At 45.4% G+C, this 18,348-nt stretch overlaps 1 protein-coding gene across 1 annotated transcript; it reads left to right on the forward strand.

Moving 5' to 3' along the window:
• The first annotated feature begins 3,893 nt into the window (after positions 1 to 3,893).
• LOC116517111 (5'-AMP-activated protein kinase subunit beta-1-like) lies at positions 3,894 to 13,680 on the forward strand. The gene is given in 9 exon segments (XM_032229894.1): positions 3,894 to 3,979; positions 6,325 to 6,548; positions 7,146 to 7,312; positions 8,279 to 8,372; positions 10,592 to 10,706; positions 11,035 to 11,052; positions 11,055 to 11,167; positions 12,423 to 12,491; positions 13,163 to 13,680. Coding segments are annotated over 8 exon segments (813 nt in total). The 5' UTR covers positions 3,894 to 3,979; positions 6,325 to 6,389; the 3' UTR covers positions 13,241 to 13,680.
• Positions 13,681 to 18,348: the final 4,668 nt, after the last annotated feature.

Consider the following 18,348-nt stretch of genomic DNA (forward strand, 5'->3'; position numbering starts at 1 on the left):
GATGTTGAGACTCTAGAAAAAGTGCAGAGAAGAGCAACCAGGATGATGAGGGGACTGGAGGCTCAAACATACGATGAACGTTTGCAGGAACTGGGCCTGGCTAGTCTAGTGAAGAGAAGGACCAGGGGAGACAGGAGAGCATCTTCCAATATTTGAGAGGCTGCCCCAGAGAGGAAGGGGTCAAGCTATTCTCCAAAGCACCTTTGAAGGCCAGACAAGGAATAACGGATGGAAACTGACCAAGGAGAGATTCAACCTGGAAATCTGGAGGAATTTTCTGACAGTGAGAACAATCAACCCATGGAACAGAAGTTGTGGGAGCTTCATCCCTGGAGGCTTTTAAAAAGAGACTGTCAGTCAGAAACGGTGTAGGATCTCCTGCTTAGGTGGGGGTGGACTAGATGACCTCCAAGGTCCCTTTCCAACTCTATTTTCTATTCTATTCTATTCTCAGTCCATTATTCTATTCTATTCATTTTCTATTCTATTCATTTTCTATTCTATTCCATTCTATTCATTTTCTATTCTATTCTACTCTATTCTCATTCCGTTATTCTATTCTATCCATTTTTCCATTCTATTCATTTCTATTGTATTCATTTCTATTCTATTCTATTCTACTCTATTCTCATTCCATTATTCTATTCTATCCATTTTTTCCATTCTATTCATTTTCTATTCTATTCTATTCATTTTCTATTCTATTCTATTCATTTTCTATTCTATTCTACTCTACTCTATTCTCATTCCATTATTCTATTCTATCCATTTTTTCCATTCTATTCATTTCTATTCTATTCTATTCATTTTCTATTCTATTCTATTCATTTTCTATTCTATTCTACTCTACTCTCATTCCATTCTATCCATTTTTTCCATTCTATTCATTTTCTATTCTATTCATTTTCTATTCTATTCTATTCATTTTCTATTCTATTCTATTCTACTCTACTCTATTCTCATTCCATTATTCTATTCTATCCATTTTTTCCATTCTATTCATTTTCTATTCTATCCTTTTCATTTCTATTCTATTCTATTCTATTCTCATTCCATTATTCTATTCTATCCATTTTTCCATTCTATTCATTTTCTATTCTATTCATTTTCTATTCTATTCTATTCTACTCTATTCTCATTCCATTATTCTATTCTATCCATTTTTTCCATTCTATTCATTTTCTATTCTATTCTATTCATTTTCTATTCTATTTTATTCTATCCATTTTCTATTCTATTCTATTTTATTCTATTCATTTTCTATTCTATTCCATTCCTATTTTATTCTCACATGACCCCAAGACACTGCATCCGTCATAACTACATGCCAGTTGCCAAGTCTCTGAATTTTGATCATATGATTGCGGAGAATGCTACAATGGTAATAAGTGTGAAAAAACACTCATAAGTCACATTTTCCACAGGTGGTGTAACTTAAAACCCTCACTAAAAGAACTGCGGGTACAAGCCTATGTTTGAATGAGACTGAAATTGGGTTAGTTTTTGGGTTTCCCATAGTACACCAAACCAACACGAATGAAACACATTTGTTTCTAGTTTTAATACTCATAATTTAATTTAATTCATTTAATACCCGTTTTAATACTATTTGCCTCTCTTGGGATTTTGGGGAAGGTCTCAACCTGTGGATATAATAAACGCCGATTCCAGTTTAAGCTTCTGACAGATTGTGCAACCATCCATACCAGAAGTGGGTTCCTACCAGTTCGCACCTATTCAGTAGAACCGGTTCATCAAATCTACCGAACCGGTTAGAAGAGGTTCCACCAGTGGACCCGGAAAGCAGGCCACACCTACAGAAGAGGTTCCAAATTTTTTTGAAACCCACCACTGACACAGACTCACACAGAGAGAGAAAGAGAAAGAGAAAGAAAGGGAGGAAGAAAAAAGAAAAAAAGAAAGAAAAAGTGAGAGATGAAAGAAAAAAAGGAAAAAGGGAGAGACAAAAGGAAGGAGAGAGAGAGAGAGAGAGAGAGAAAGAAAGAAAGAAAACACATGGCCGGCAAGCCACTCCCACCAGGTCACATGGCCATCAAGCCACTCCCACAAAGGAGGCCACACCCACAGAGTAGGTTCAAAAAATTTTTGAAACCCACCACTGATCCATACCTGGAGACAGGTATACAAAATAGAACAACGGCGATAAAAAGAAAGCAGCGCCAATAACCATAGGCAACTTGGTTGCCATCCCATAACATCCGAAGCACCACTTAAATACCATCGGCATTGACAAAATCCCCATCAGTCAATTGCAATAGGCAGCTTTACTCAGAATAGCTTAGAGCAGGGCTCCCATACCTTTCAGACCTCAGGAATCACTAAATTCCTAATTTTAAATCCCGCGGACCACTAGTACGATCTGCCTAATGACCGGCTGGGTGGGCGTGGCTAGGTGGTCATGTGACTGGGTGGGTGTGGCCAACTCGCTGTCACTCACATCGAGGGGCACCTTGCCAGCCTCTACTCGCCCCTCCCCTCCCAGCCACTCCTCGCCTGCCCACCCAGGGTCCTTAGGGCCCCAACAGGGACCAGTTGCTGGAGCTAAGCAGCCCCCCAGGAGGAAGAGTTGGCAAAACAGCTCAGTTCAAATTGGATCTGACCGAGAAGGAGGCTCAGCAGAAGCACCTCACTGAGGACTAGGAGCATAGGCTTTCCAAGCAGAGGGAAGATCTGCGGGAGTGCAAGGCCAGGTGCCGGTGCCTGGCGGCTCAGCGGGCTGAGATGGTCAGCCAGTTCCAGGCCAGGATGCCGTCCCACTGGAACGAGGCCCTCCGGCTCTTCCCCACCAGTGGTGCTTCCCGCCAGCCTTCGCCCAAAGCCCCCCACCAGGAAGCCGAAACAGACCCCAAGTCGGAATTTCTGCCCCCCTCCGACCCGCACAAAAAGACCCCAAAGGGGGAGACTCTTTACAGCAACACAAGCATTCATTGCACGTATCCATCCCAGGGGCCGCAGTTTGAGGACCTCTGATTTAGTGCAATATAAAAAACGCAAATATGTTTTCTGCAGACCACCAATATTTTCCAGTGGTTCACGGACTACCAGTTGGTCACTGCTGGCTTAGAGACCTTTTAACGCCATCCAATATCAACATGATGTAGAGTTTCCTACCTGAGCAGATTCGGGGTTGGACTAGAAGACCTCCAAGGCTCCCCGCAACGCTGTTATTCTGTTCGAAGAACGTTGCTTCCAAACCTCTGCTGTGGTCTTTGGGAAGGGTTCAAAAGGTGGACAGAAATCGCCCACTTGAGTCAACATCTGGATGAATAACCGGGGGAATCAATGCTCACCAGAACATCTGTGGTAACAAGGCTGCCTCCTTGTCTGAGCCTATATTCTGGGTTTAGCTTCGGGGCAAATTGCTGCTTCTCCCCCACTTGTCTGAAGTGTTTGAGCAAAGGGGGGTGGACTAGAAGACCTCCAAGGTCCCTTCCAGCTCTATTCTGATTGAACTGCCAGAGTCAAAATCAGGAATCTGATTTCTGTGCAGGTTTTTCTTTTTTAAATGCTGGTCAATATAATAATGGCAAGAGTGCAAGCGTGCACGGGAGAAAGAAGCCCTCCCCCCCCCCTCTTCTGGCTGCACCCCAATTCTCACACGCGCGTATAAAGCCCAGCCCAGCCTTTTCAAATTTGCCCCCACATTGAAGCAGGGTGGACTTCAACTCCCAGCATTCCCCGGCCGGCGTGACTCCCTCTCCCCCCCCCACTTCCACCTATCATTCTTTGCTGCCCCCTCCTGGCCGATTAAGTGTCATAGCAAGCCCCGGGAGCCGAGAACGAAGGAAAAGAGCCCTCGGGCTCTGAGGCGCATGCGCGTACCTAAACGTGACCGGCGACTTCCTCTTACAGGAAGCGGAAAGAGAGGCAGCGGAGGGGCGTGGCCGGAAGGCGGAGTCCGGAAGTGAAGGGACCGGGTGGTTTTTGCGGTCTGCATCGGCGGCTCACCGGGCGCAAGGTGACTTGGGGGTTCCTGAGCATGTGCAGAGCGCGGCGGCCGGCCCTGGGGAAGCCGGGTGCAGGGCTGCTTCATCGGCGCCTCCTTTGTCGCGCAAGGAGCGAGGGTTGGGGTGTTGGGTTTGGGAGCCCTTACCCCCCTACTTCCCCCACTTAGACTTAACAGCCCTGCGAGGTAGGACCTAAAGGCTCTTGGGTCTCCATGGCGCCCCCTTTCCCCGGGTTTCTCTGGGCTGCCTGGATTTTATACAGGTAGGAATGGAATAGGAATAATAATAGAATAGAAAAAGATAATAGAAAAGATAAGAATAAGAATAATAGAACAGGATAAGAATTGAATAGCAATAATAGAAAATAAATAATAGAATAAGACATCGAATAAAAAATAGAATTAGAAATAGAATAGAAAAAGAAAAGAAAAAGAATAATAGAATAGATGAGGATAAGAATAATAGAATAGGAAGACTTGAATAGAAATAGTAGAAAAGAAATAATAGAATAAGGAATACAATAAAAATAGAATTAGAAATAGAATAGAAAAAGAATAAAAAAGAACAATAGAATGGATAAGAAAAGAATAGATAAGAATAGAATAAGAAAATAAGAATAATAGTAGAATAGAATAAGAATTGAATAGCAATAATAGAAAAGAAATAATAGAATAAGAAACAATTAGAAATAGAATAGAAAAAGAAAAAGAATAATAGAATAGATGAGAATAAGAATAATGGAATGGGAAGAATCGAATAGAAATAGAAAAGAAATAATAGAATAAGAATTACAATAAGAAATAGAATTAGAAATAGAATAGAAAAAGAACAGAAAAAAGAAATAATAGTAGATACGAATAATAGAATAGAAAAGAATAGAATAAGAAAATAAGAATAATAATAGAATAAGAATTGAATAGAAATAGTAGAAAAGAAATAATAGAATAAGAAATACAATAAAAATAGAATTAGAAATAGAATAGAAAAAGAATAAAAAAGAACAATAGAATGGATAAGAAAAGAATAGATAAGAATAGAATAAGAAAATAAGAGTAATAATAGAATAGAATAAGAATTGAATAGGATTAATAGAAAAGAAATAATAGAATAAGAAATAGAATAAAAAATAGAATTAGAAATAGAATAGAAAAAGAATAATAGAATAGATGAGAATAAGAATAATGGAATAGGAAGAATCGAATAGAAATAGAAAAGAAATAATAGAATAAGAATTACAATAAGAAATAGAATTAGAATAGAATAGAAAAAGAACAGAAAAAAGGAATAATAGAATAGATACGAATAATAGAATAGAAAAGAATAGAATAAAATAATAATAATAGAATAGAATAAGAATCGAATAGCAATAATAGAAAAGAAATAATAGAATAAGAAATAGAATAAAAATAGAATTAGAAATAGAATAGAAAAAGAAAAGAAAAAGAATAATAGAATAGATGAGAATAAGAATAATGGAATAGGAAGAATCGAATAGAAATAGAAAAGAAATAATAGAATAAGAATTACAATAAGAAATAGAATTAGAAATAGAATAGAAAAAGAAAAGAAAAAAGGAATAAGAATAGATACAAATAATAGAATAGAAAAGAATAGAATAAGAAAATAAGAATAACAATAGAATAAGAATTGAATAGAAATAGCAGAAAAGAAATAATAGAATAAGAAATACAATAAAAATAGAATTAGAAATAGAATAGAAAAAGAAAAGCAAAAGAATAATAGATGAGAATAAGAATAATAGAATGGGAAGAATTGAATAGAAATAGTAGAAAAGAAATAATAGAATAAGAAATACAATAAAAAATAGAATTAGAAATAGAATAGAAAAAGAAAGGAAAAAAATAGTAGAGAAGAATAGAATAGAGAAGAATAGAATAAGAAAATAAGAATAATAATAGAATAAGAATTGAATAGAAATAGCAGAAAAGAAATAATAGAATAAGAAATAGAATAAAAAATAGAATTAGAAATAGAATAGCGATAAGGAATAGAATTAGAAATAGAATTAGAAATAGAATAAACACCCTCACATTTTGTAAACATTTAAGTATATCTTTTCACGTGACAACACTGAAGAAATGACATGTATATTATTATTATTGCTATAACTATTGTTTTCTTCAGCCAAGCACCTGAATTTTGATGGGGACGCTGCAACGGTCGTAAGGCTGAGAAACAGCCATGCGCCCATGTTTTTTCAGCGCCATCGTAACTTCAAACGGTCAATAAACGGACTGTTTTGTGAGCCAAGGTCTATCTGCCTGTTCCCCTCAAGGCATCTGATGGTTTTCTTTAGTTAAAGTTTGTTTCCTCCTCTTCTTCCTTCTTTTACAAGGTCAACTAGCCAGCCACCGAAATAAAAGATTGCCCATCGCCATCCCCTGACCCCCCTCGACAGCCATGGGGAACACCAGCAGTGAACGCCAGGGGGGTGAGCGCCAGGGGGGTCACAAGACCCCTCGAAGAGACAGCCCTGGGGGATCAAAGGAGGGAGACAGGCCCAAGATTTTGATGGACAGTCCCGAAGATGCTGACCTCTACAATGCTGAAGAAATGAAGGTAGGTGACATTTCTTGCTGCGGAAGAAATATCCTAACGATGAACGTTACTACCTCAAAAACCCAATATTCCCCATCCATATCTGGGAATGAGAGTGCCGCGGTGGCCTAGAGGTAGAGCTCTCGCCTCACAATCAGGAGGCTGTGAGTTCAATCCTAGGTAGAGGCAGATATTTCTCTTTCTCTCTCTCTCTCTCGGCACAATGAGAATATGTCTGCTGAATAAAACTCCGCATTGGCAACAGGAAAGGCATCTGGCCAGTAAATATTCAGTTGTCCAGACTCCACCCCCACAATCTCACAGACAACTATGAGAAAGAGATGTGGGAACTTTGAACCCAGGCCATCAGTAGCTTTTGGGGAGTCCATCGTAACTTTGAACGGCCATTAAACCCCCAGTCGTAAGATGAGGACAACCCAAAGTAGCCGGGAGGCCAAGCTGTCATCCTTGGTGTGCTGATATACGGTAGACCCTGCCTGGAAGTCCCATCTCCTCTTTAGGGGACGGGACCCGTAGCAAGGCCTCCGATGTTACCACGGTCTCTCACAAGCTATGATCTCTCGGAACGAAACCTGGCCTGTTTCTGCTGTTTTCTAGGCTTCGATGGAGAAGCACGAATTCCTCGCTTGGCAACACGATCTGGAGGTGAGCGACAAGGCTCCCACCCAGGCCCAGCCGACTGTCTTCCGGTGGACTGGCGGAGGCAAGGAAGTTTATTTATCGGGCTCCTTCAACAACTGGAACAAACTCCCGCTGACTCGGAGGTAAACCGGGAGTCTCTCGAGCTTCCTATCCCGTGGGGGAAGAATTGGTTCGTACAGGAGCGGCGTTGGTTAGAGAGAGAGAAAAAAAGTTGGAGAGAGAAAGAGGGAGAGAGAAAGAAAGAGGGAGAGAGAAAAGGAGAGAGAAAGAAAGAGGGAGAGAGAGAGAGAAAAGGAAGAGAGAGAAAGAGGGAGAGAGAAAGAGGGAGAGAGAGACAGAAAGAGAGAAAGACGAGAGAGGGAGAGAGAGAGAGAGAGAAAGAGGGAGAGAAAGAAAGAGGGAGAGAAAGACGAGAGAGGGAGAGAGAGAGAGAGAAAGAGGGAGAGAGAAAGAGGGAGAGAAAGAGGGAGAGAAAGAGGGAGAGAGAGAGAGGAGATGAGAGAGGGAGGGAGAGAGAGGGGGGGAGAGAGAGAAAGAAAGAGAGAGAGAGAGAGAAAAGAGAGAGAAAGAGGGAGAGAGAAAGAGGGAGAGAGAGAGACAGAAAGAGAAAGAGAGACGAGAGAGGGAGAGAGAGAGAAAGAAAGAGGGAGAGAGAAAAAGAGGGAGAGACGAGAGAGGGAGAGAGAGAGAAAGAAAGAGGGAGAGAGAGAGAAAGAGACAGAGAGAGAGAGAAAAGAGGGAGAGAGAGAAAGAGGGAGAGAGAAAGAGACACAGAGAGAGACGAGAGAGGGAGAGAGAGAAAGAAAGAGGGAGAAAGAAAGAGGGAGAGAGAGAAAGACGAGAGAGAGAGAGAGAGAGAGAGAGAGATATGCTTTATCCATCCCATAAATAGGCAGTGGAACATTTGGGTTGATTTGGTGGCGCTTGACATTTCCCCAACCGCCCCTTCGTCTTGATTACAGGAGATGCTTTTTCTTCCGCTTTTATTCCCCCCCCCCCCATTTTTTTTAGTTTCTGGAGGAAAACAAGAGTGTTAACAGGTTGTGTCTTTCCTCCCCCCCCCAACCTCCCCCTCCTGCTTGTCGCAGCCACAACAATTTCGTAGCCATCCTCGATCTCCCAGAAGGCGAACACCAGTACAAGTTCTTCGTAGACGGACAGTGGACACATGATCCTTCCGAGGTGAGGCCTCATTATTATTATTATTTTTAATGGGGAATGAACAAACAAATGGACGGCTTCCCGTTTTGACGGCTGGCACTTGAGCTTCTTCCCCCGGATTCCAATTAAAAAGTATCTTCTTGTCATTTTGGTTTTTTTTGGGGGGGGGGGGAGAATAACGACTGTGGCCCAGCTGCTCTTGAAAGGGCTATCCTGCAGGATTTATGTATTCGTAGCGATAAATCTCTCGCAATCTGTTCTGGCACAAAAGTTGTTACCTGATTTCCTAAAGTCGCAAAGAACGAAGTCAAAACGGTGAAGATGGTTCAGAAAAGATAAGAGGCTTGGTTTCACTAGGCTGCCCCTCCTCCTCCTCCCCCTCCCCAAGAGAAGAATATTTATAGGGCTGGAAAGGACCCTGGAGGTTTCTAGTCCAGTGGTCTCCAACCTTGGCCACTTTAAGACTTGTGGACTTTGCTTTGCTGGCTGAGGAATTCTGGGAGTTGAAGTCCACAAGTCTTAAAGTGGCCAAGGATGGAGACCACTGCTCTAGTCCAACCCCCTGCTCAAGGCAGGAGTCCTTATACCAGGGATAGCGAACCTTTTTGCCACCGAGTGGCCAAACTGGAACGCACATGCGCCACAGGCTCAGAAACTCAAAGGCCAGCTGGTTGGCGCGCATGCACAAATGGGCTGGCCACCTGGTTTTGGGGTTCCTGGTACTCCAGTGTTGTGGCCCAGCAGGAGCCGTTGGAGCTGCCACCAGATTCCGACAGCGAGGGGCCCTATGAGTCAGCTCTGGAGGATGTGGAGGGCCCTGGACAGGGTTCCGACTCCGAGTAGGGCGCAGAGAGGCTGGTTGGCCACCAGGGGGCACCTGAGCCTTGGACCAGTGGGGAGGAGACAAGGGAGAGTGAGCCGGAGAGTGAGTTGTTCCTGGATGCACGCCATCGAAGAGCTACTAGGCGTCAGGAACAATTACGCAATTACAGGAGGTAATTGCACTCAGCTGGTGGCCATTAGGCTCCTCTCCAGACTATAAAAAAGACTACTTGTGCACACGCCCTTCTTACAGAAGTCAACGCAGGAACGAATGTCGGAGAACATTGTTATGAGCTTGGCAGGCTGGATTGTTGCCAAGCCTTATCTGTGTTTATTGCTGCCCAAGCTTGCCTGTGGCGGTTTGCTGCCAAGGACCCGTCTTTCTGTTAATTAAATGCCGTAACTTATCTTTGGCTCGGAGTGTGCTTTGGTGTGGGATGAGGGGGGGTCAGAACACTCCGGCATGCACGAAGATCAGCTGGATGGCGTGCATACGTGCTATAGGTTCTCCATCAGGCCTTGTCCCATCTTTTCTTAAAAGCCTCCAGTGATGGAGCCACTCACAACTTCCAAAGGCAAAGCCGTCCAACTGATTCATTATTATCTTGGTCAGGAAATTCCTCCTTAGTTCAGGCTGGAACTTTCTTTAACAAGCATCCACCTGTTGCTCCTTTTGTCACCTTTCCCATACACTTAAGAGACTTTTAAGCTGAGCTTTCCATTTGAAAGGCTAATATTTGGGGAGGTAAACTCAGTGGCTAAGACGCTGAGCTTGTCAAGCAGAAAGATCGGCCATTCGGCAGTTCGAATCCCTAGCGCCGCGTCACAGAGTGAGCTCCCGTTAACTTGTCCCAGCTTCTGCCAACCTAGCAGTTCGAAAGCAGGTAAAAAATGCAAGTAGAAAATAGAAAACCACCTTTGGTGGGAAGGGAGCAGCGTTACGTGCGCCTTTGGCATTTAGTCATGCCGGCCACATGACCACGGAGACGTCTTCAGAGAGCGCTGGCTCTTCGGCTTTCAAACGGAGATGAGCAACGCCCCCTAGAGCCGGGAACGACTAGCACATATGTGCGAGGGGAACCTTTACCTAAATATAGAGCAACTTGAGTGGTCCGGTGGCTTAGAGACAGAGCTGTCACCTCACAATCCGTGAGGCTGGGAATTCGACCCTAGGTAGAGGCAGAGATTTCTCCCTCTCTCTCTGGGCACAATGAGAATCTATCTGCCGAACGAAACTCCACATTGGCGACAGGTGGGGCATCCGGCCAGTCAACACTCATCTCCATTCAGTTGGCCAGACTACACCCTGCAAGGGATTATCAGGTTGTTAAAAAGAGAAAAACGGAAGCTTGAATTGCTTGAATGTTTGAATTGCTCTAACAAGCTTTCCTGCTGGATTTAACCACCTCTCTTCCTAGCCTGTCGTGACCAGCCAACTAGGAACCGTCAATAATGTGATCCAAGTGAAGAAGACCGACTTCGAAGTCTTTGATGCTTTAATGGTCGATTCCCAAAAGTGCTCCGACGTGTCAGGTTAGTGGCGGGTGCAAGGATTTGAGAAGGGAAGTGAGGACAGCAGATTCTGTTTATTGCAAGATCTAATCCGGGTCGGTCACTTGGACCACAGGTTTACTCTTCCGAGCTTTCGGAGTCGCCCTGGACCCCGTCCTCTCTATTGGAATATGTGCTTTGGGCTCTTTGATGAGTTTTATTGATGTGGTGCCTTCCTATTGGTTGATCGGGGTGCCGATGGCCGGCGATTGGCCAGAATTCTGGGAGTTGGAAGTCCACAAGTTTTCAAGTTGCCAAGCTTGGGCATCGTTGATGAAGTATGTTCCCCTCTTTTGTTTCCCCTCCCCAGAATTGTCGAGCTCGCCCCCGGACCGTATCACCAGGACCCCTACATCGTCAAGCCGGAAGAGAGGTTCAAGTCGCCCCCAATCCTTCCTCCCCACCTGTTGCAAGTCATCCTCAACAAAGACACTGGGATTTCCGTAAGTAGAGTGTAGAGAAGCAGGTAACAAACACGCAACCCTCCTTGGCCTTCTCCAGTTGTGTTGAAACTACAGCTGCCAGCGTTCTCGGGGGCGTGAAACAATGGAAGCCTATGCTAAGTATTTGTGCGTGTGTATACGTGTACGCTACTTCAAATAGTACACCCGACAGAGCTTTTTCAGACCTTTAAGGAGGCTGCCTCCTCTTTCTTTCAAGAAGCTTTAAAACCGGAGAGGAGTCTCCAAGACGGCTTCATAAATTGATATCTGTTCTTGTAACACCTCTGTCAACTCGCAAAGCATCCCTGGCCTGCTCTCGAGTTGCCATAGGAAAAGTGGGAACAGGAAACCGATGAATCGGCACGGCAGCAAAAGACAGGTGCACATTCCAGAGTTCTCTCTCTCAAGGATGTCTCCCAGGGTTGCTTACAACAGCCGGAGGGGAGTGATCCCCTCCAACACGGGAAACTGTCCCATTGGTGAATGTGGTTGATGACACACACACGGGGGGAGGCGGGAAACGGGTCATAATTGGGTCGTAAATTACATGGTGTCAGAACTGGCTTCCCTTGGGAACGTGCCGACATGAAGCTAATAAATAACTGGATTTCTTTTGAAGCTTGGCTGGAGGCTCATGATTTAATTAGGGCATCCGTCGGAACCCTAACAACCTCTTTTAATGCAGGCGGTCCTCAACTTTCGATGCTAATTGGGATCGGAAGCGCTGTTGCTAGACGTTAAGTGAGCGCCCCCCCCTCCCCCCCAATTTACAGCCTAGTTTTTAACAATTGAGCCCAAAACTGAGGTTGCTAAGCGAGGCATTCGTCAAGGGAGCTTTGCCCCATTTTACAACTTGATTCTCTGCCACATTTATTAAGTGAACCGCTGCAGTTGAGTCACACGGCCATTAAGCGAATCCAGCTTCCCCCTTTTGCGTGTTGGAAGGTCGTAACAAAGGGAATCGCAGGACTCTGGGACATCCTAAACCCAAGTCCGTTGTCAAGCATCCAAATATATCAATCCCGCGACCATGGGAATGCTGCAAATGGCCTGAAGTCCCTTTTTTCAGTGCTTGTAAAAACTTTTTACAAAGTTTTTGTAACTTTGAACGGTCACTAAGGGAACTGTTGAATGTAGAGGACTACCTGTACTGGGGTTGGGGGGCAGGAAGAAAGCCTAACATCTGGCTGAGTGAACATCCGTCTATGGGTCCTTTTCGAAGTCACAGTCCTAACCCAAATCTCTTGATTTTTAGTGCGACCCGGCGCTCCTTCCTGAACCTAATCATGTCATGCTAAACCACCTCTACGCCCTCTCCATCAAGGTAAGAGTGTTCCGGCACGCAAGCGGAGGAGGCAGCAGGGTCAGACAGTGAGGAGGGTTGGGGAGGAACCTAGGCCAGTCCTGGAGTCTGGGGAAGGCTCTGATGAGGGATCTGTGTCGGAGGCAGAGAGGGGGCCAGGGCCGTCTGACAGTTATCAGCTGCCTTTAGAGTCAGAAACGGTAAGGCAGAAGAACAGCTGGAGCCTGTTCCTAGTGTGCGCATGGGCAGAGCTGCCAGGGGAAGGGAACAAGTCAGAAATCAGGGTAGACCTGGGAATAAGGCCACAGGTGGAAGGTGAATGGCCCCTCCCAGAGGAAATAAAAGAGGAGCGAAAGGGGAGTGGAGTTTGCAGGAGACAATTAGTTCGCTTCATTGGTTCATGACTCTCCAAGACCTCTTGCTAAGTTCTGCAGAGATCGGCCTGGCAGCTCTCCAAGTCAGATAAGGTCTGTGACTGTAAATCCTCCCTTGAAAGAACTGGCTGGATGAGAATGAGCAGAATCCAGTCAATTAATAAAAGGGTTTTTTTTTTGTTGGGACCAAGACTTTGCTTCAGGCTCTCAGGGAAGCCCAGGTCAGAACAGAGAGGCCTCCCTCGCCGCTACAGGGCCCTCCTTTTGACGGTTCTTCTGTCTTCTGAACTTCTCTTCCCTCTCTTGTCCTCTCCTTAGGATGGCGTGATGGTGCTCAGTGCCACCCACCGTTACAAGAAGAAATACGTGACCACGTTGCTGTACAAGCCCATATGAGAGAGGGCAGGGACAGCGGACTCGTCCGAGAGAGAGGAATTGCTGTCACAAATCACCCCAGCATCATCCTTGCTGTTAAAACCGTCCCGTCCCATTCCCCCAGCACACACACACAGACACAGAGAGAGAGAGAGTATCCCGTTTAGTTGAACTGGTGCCTTGCTTTCTCCCCACCTGTTCTTTGGATCCAGATTTAGCAGCTGTGGTTTTGCTCCCATCAAGCGTGAAGCTGCCTGCAAGACACCCAGAGGACATCCAAACTGTGTGGGCCAGTTGAACCGTCGAGAATTAAATCCTCCCAACGCTTCCCACCCCAAGGTCACAGGATGGCTTAACGGCTGCCAAAGAGGGACAAGGGGGTCTCGAATCCTGAAAACGTCCGTCTCGTCATCCTAGACCTGTTCCGTCACCCCGTCACCTGTTTCGTTTTTAATTTTTTTTTAAAAAAAATCAACCGTTTGGAGCTCAAGATCACAGCAGCAATAAGGGCCAAAGGAAGCGGGGAGCAGCCCACTTCCCACATTTCTCTCTCATTGGCAGGGGAAGTTGGTGCTTTCAATGGCTGGGTGTATCTTCAGCCGTCCCAACAGCTTTATTCCTCGGGATGGAATCAGCTCAAACGGGCAGCAGCCAGAAACTAGTATTTTAGCCCCGCCGGTCTATCTTAAGTTTGATATTTATCCCTGTTTGGAAAGGGGTTTTAATAAATGCACCGCGGAAAAAAAAAGGTGTGGCGCCTTTCTCTTTCTGCCCGCCTCCAAAGTTTGACACATTTTCGGAGTGTTTTATTGCTCGTGTTGAGAGGCTTGGCGTTTTTTAAAGTAGGGCTAAGGTAAGAGATCTGTGGGGCCGAGTGAATCCATCTTCCCACCCGTAGAAAAAGCAAAGTTGGTTTTTGGCGGTTTCCTAAGCCTGTTGTGGCCCGCCAGAGGAGCTGGCAGCAGATTCGGACAGTGAGGAGGTTGGAGAGGAGCATGGGTTAATAGCAGTTAGCAGTAAGACTTATATACTGCTTCATAGGTCTTTCAGCCCTCTCTAAGCGGTTTACAGAGTCAGCATATCGCTCCCACAGTCTGGGTCTTCATTTCACCCACCTCGGAAGGATCGAAGGCTGAGTCAACCTTGAGCCGGTGAGATTAGAACCGCTGAACTGCAGATAACAGTCAGCTGAAGTGGCCTGCAGTACTGCACCCTAACCACTGCGCCACCTCGGCTCTTTTAATCCTGGAGGATTGGACGAGGGCTCTGCCTCGGAGGCCGGGGTGGTGGGGGCTATCTGGCAGTTCTCAGCTACCTTCAGAGCTAGAGAGCAGTGAGGCAGAGGAACAGCTGGAGCCTGTTCCCAGTGTGCCCATGCGCAGAGCTGCCAGGAAAAGGGAACAGCTCAGAAATCAGGGTTGACTTGGGAGTAAAGCCAGTTGGACGATGAATGGCCCCTCCCATAGGGAATAAAAGAGGAGCAAAAGGGGAGGGGTTTTTTTCAGGAAACAATTCATTTGTTCATTTCAGGAGTGTGAAGATCTGTCTGTGAATCTGAGACTCTGTGACAAGTCTTTCCTTGCACAGCACCTCATTTGGGAAAATAATTGACATGGAAGCTTTCCAAGCAAGATAAGATCTGTGGTCATAAATACTCCTTTGAAAGATTGTTTGCCAGGCCTTGGCTGAATGTGAATGAGGAATTCACATTCCTTTAATAAAAGGGGTTTTGTCAGGACCAGGACTCTGCTTCCTGCTTTTTGGGGAAGCCTCAATCAGAACAAAGCCAGGGGATTTCGGATGCAAGGAAGAATGGGAATAACTAGGGTGGAATTTCAAAGGGCAGAAGGTGAGTTACAAAGGAAATGGACTGGGATAATGGCCAAGGAAAACCTTCACTTCGTCACGATTTTATGCTTCGAGCGGAAATAATACAGGAAGTCCTCGGCTTACGACCACAATGGAGCCCAAATGGTTTTGTCGCTAAGCGAGACATTGGTGGAGTTAATTTTACCTTACTCTACCAACTTTCCTGCCACAGGAATCATTGCAGCTGTTAGTCACCCGGTTGTTAAGTGAATCTAGCTTGGCTCGTCGGGAAGGTGGCACTGCGACCGTCGTAACCATGAGTCAGTTGCCTAGCGTCTGAAATTTTGATCATGTGACTGCGGGGATGCTACCGCCATCCTGAAGCGTGAAAAGCGGTCCTTAGTCACTTCAGTGCCGTTGTAACCGGTCACTAACTGAACCGTTGTTGAGGACTACCTGGAATTGAAATACAGGCAGGACGACGGGGTGGGTGGGGGGGAGACAACCAGATTACAAATCTCAGGGACGGGACAGAAAGAGAGGCACGAATCCTTCCATTAAGTGAATTTTGGTGTTTTTTTTTTTCTGTGCACATCCAAAGAAAAATAAGGAACATTTTGTAAAAACAAGCTTTGCCGTTCATTTATACATTCAAAGACTAGGCACAACAGAAGTCAAAAGCAGGATTTTGGTTCTTTAATGGAGAGAGCATCGCTATGAGCCCAATGTCAATCCAAGGGGAAGAGTCCTTACGGGTCACCTGCCCACAGGTACACAATTTGAAAGGAGCCACTGGGGGGGGGGGGGGACGGAATCCTTGAAGCTGACTTGCTTGCATTTAGGCCTTTCTCAATCTTGGCGGCTTTATAAGATGCATGGACTTCAACTCCCAGAATTCCCACAACCAGCCTTGGGAGAGTTCCGGGAGTTGAGATCTGCCCGCGGTGGCTGGGGCGGGGGGAAATCTGGGAGTTGAAGTCCGCACAGCTTGGAAGTCGCTACGGTCGAGAAATCTTGGATACGAGACGAACGGATACATAAGACGCGCTCCCTGTAGAAGTAGTTCCGTCGAACCCTGGATAAACTAGCTTTGTTTTTTAAAAATAGAGCTATTTACATGAGAAGCGGAGCTTTTTGTCCCCTCGCCAAGCAGGACTTGTTCCTGAGGTGTACATCCTGAATTGTGTTAGAAGGGGTTTTTTGGGGGGAGGGGGGAACACAACAAAAAACTGAAGCACCAAATAGGACAAGGGAACTCGCTTGGCTGGCTGGGAGAGAAGATAAAGTTGTGATTTCAAATCAACCGGCAGCGTAGGGGTAAAATGCTACCGGTTCAGGCCGGTTCGCCTGAAAGGGTAGTAAAAAAAAATGCTACCTGTTCGCTCGAACCGGTAGCAAAAAAAATGCTACCCTTTCGATCGAACGGCAGCAAAAAAAATGCTATCCTTTCGCTCGAACTGTTAGCAAAAAAAAATGCTACCCTTTCGCTCAAACGGGTAGCAAAAAAAATGCTACCCTTTCGCTCAAACTGGTAGCAAAAAAAATGCTACCTTTTCGCTCAAACCGGTAGCAAACAAAATGCTATCCATTCGCTCGAACAGCAGCAAAAAAATTGCTATCCTTTCACTCGAACCGGTAGCAAAAAAAAGGCTACCCTTTCGCTCGAACCAGTAGCAAAAAAAAATGCTACCCTTTCGCTCGAACCGGTAGCAAAAAAAAATGCTACCCTTTCGCTCGAACCGGTAGCAAAAAAAATGCTACCCTTTCGCTCGAACCGGTAGCAAAAAAAATGCTACCCTTTCGCTCGAACCGGCAGCAAAAAAAATGCTGCCGGTAGTCAGCGGTATGACAAATCAGCTGCGCCGTGCGATTTATATTCACTAGAAATCACGCGGCACAGCTGATTGTCGCATAGCAGACTCAGAGAAGGCTTCTTAGCACCTGCGGGGTGCCTGCACACAAAGTGTGCTGTTGGCACGCATGCGCGCGCGAAGCAAACCGGTAGCAGATTTCAGAGCAACTCACCCCTGGGACAGCGCCATCGTGGGACTGGCCAACAGGTTGCAGGAAGCTGGTGGGATTGCCAATCCTGCTTGTAACGGAGAAGGTAGGACAACTTCTCCACGAAGCAACATCGTCTGTGGCTGAACGCTCACTTGAGCAACTTTTGGGAAACGATAGTTGCATTCAAAAATAACAATAATGATATTTCACCATCTTTTCCCCAATTCCGCTGTCAGGAAGTAGAAATTACCAGAGGGACGGGGTGGGACTGCTTGTCAGAGGGAGCTCCAGTTTGGAAATAGGGAGGGATTTCCCGACAGTGAGAACAATGAACCAGTGGAACAGCTTCCCACCAGAAGTTACGGGCGCTCCCATTCGCTGGTGGTTTTCAAGAAGACATTGGGCAGCTTACATTTGTCCAGTTTCAAAGAAAATAAACTTAAAATGAGGACAACTGGACTCAAGTATATTTGGTCATGGACGTATTTGTCCAGGTAGTTGTAAAGATTCCAGCTTCGGGCACAGGGATGGACTAGAAGACCTCCAAGGTCCCTTGATTTCACGATTTATGAAATTAGGAATAATTCAACCAGAGGTTTTATGTTTTTTTTTCTTTTAAAGGCAGTGGTGATGTAGGAAGACTCTAGGATAAGTTTGAAATTATAGATTCCAGCCGGAAGGAAAAAGCCCATCGTACCCGGGCCGGACATAGAGTGAAATGTCTTTTATTTGGTTATTCCCTTGACAAGATGTTCCCTAGCTTTTCAAGGGAGGGGGTGTGAGCTATTCCTTTTCCTGCTCTGTGATCATAAAAAGGCTATTGAAAGCAATAGCAATAGCAGTTAGACTTATATACCGCTTCATAGGCCTTTCAGCCCTCTCTAAGCGGTTTACAGAGTCAGCATATCGCCCCCACAGTCTGGGTCCTCATTTCACCCACCTTGGAAGGATGGAAGGCTGAGTCAACCTTGAGCCGGTGAGATTTGAACCGCTGAACTGCAGATAACAGTCAGCTGAAGTGGCCTGCAGTGCTGCACCCTAACCACTGCGCCACCTCGGCTCTAGAAAGGCTACTCCAATCACACCTAAAGCTTTCAGTTACGTTCCTACGGAGCTACGGCTAACCAAGAGAAGGGCTTGTAAGTTGCTGGTGAGAACCTGTCAAGCTTAAGAAGTGAGGGGGGGAGGGAATGGCTTCGGGGCAGCTGGAGACTCCTTCCAAAATTTTCAAAGGTCTAGTGGTTGAAGGGACCAGGAAAAAAAAGAAAGGAAAAACCAAATTAAAACCGCACGCTCTTACAATGAAAAAGTAGAAA

Source organism: Thamnophis elegans, chromosome 13 (genome assembly GCF_009769535.1).
Source record: "Thamnophis elegans isolate rThaEle1 chromosome 13, rThaEle1.pri, whole genome shotgun sequence".
NCBI classification, from domain to species: domain Eukaryota; kingdom Metazoa; phylum Chordata; class Lepidosauria; order Squamata; family Colubridae; genus Thamnophis; species Thamnophis elegans.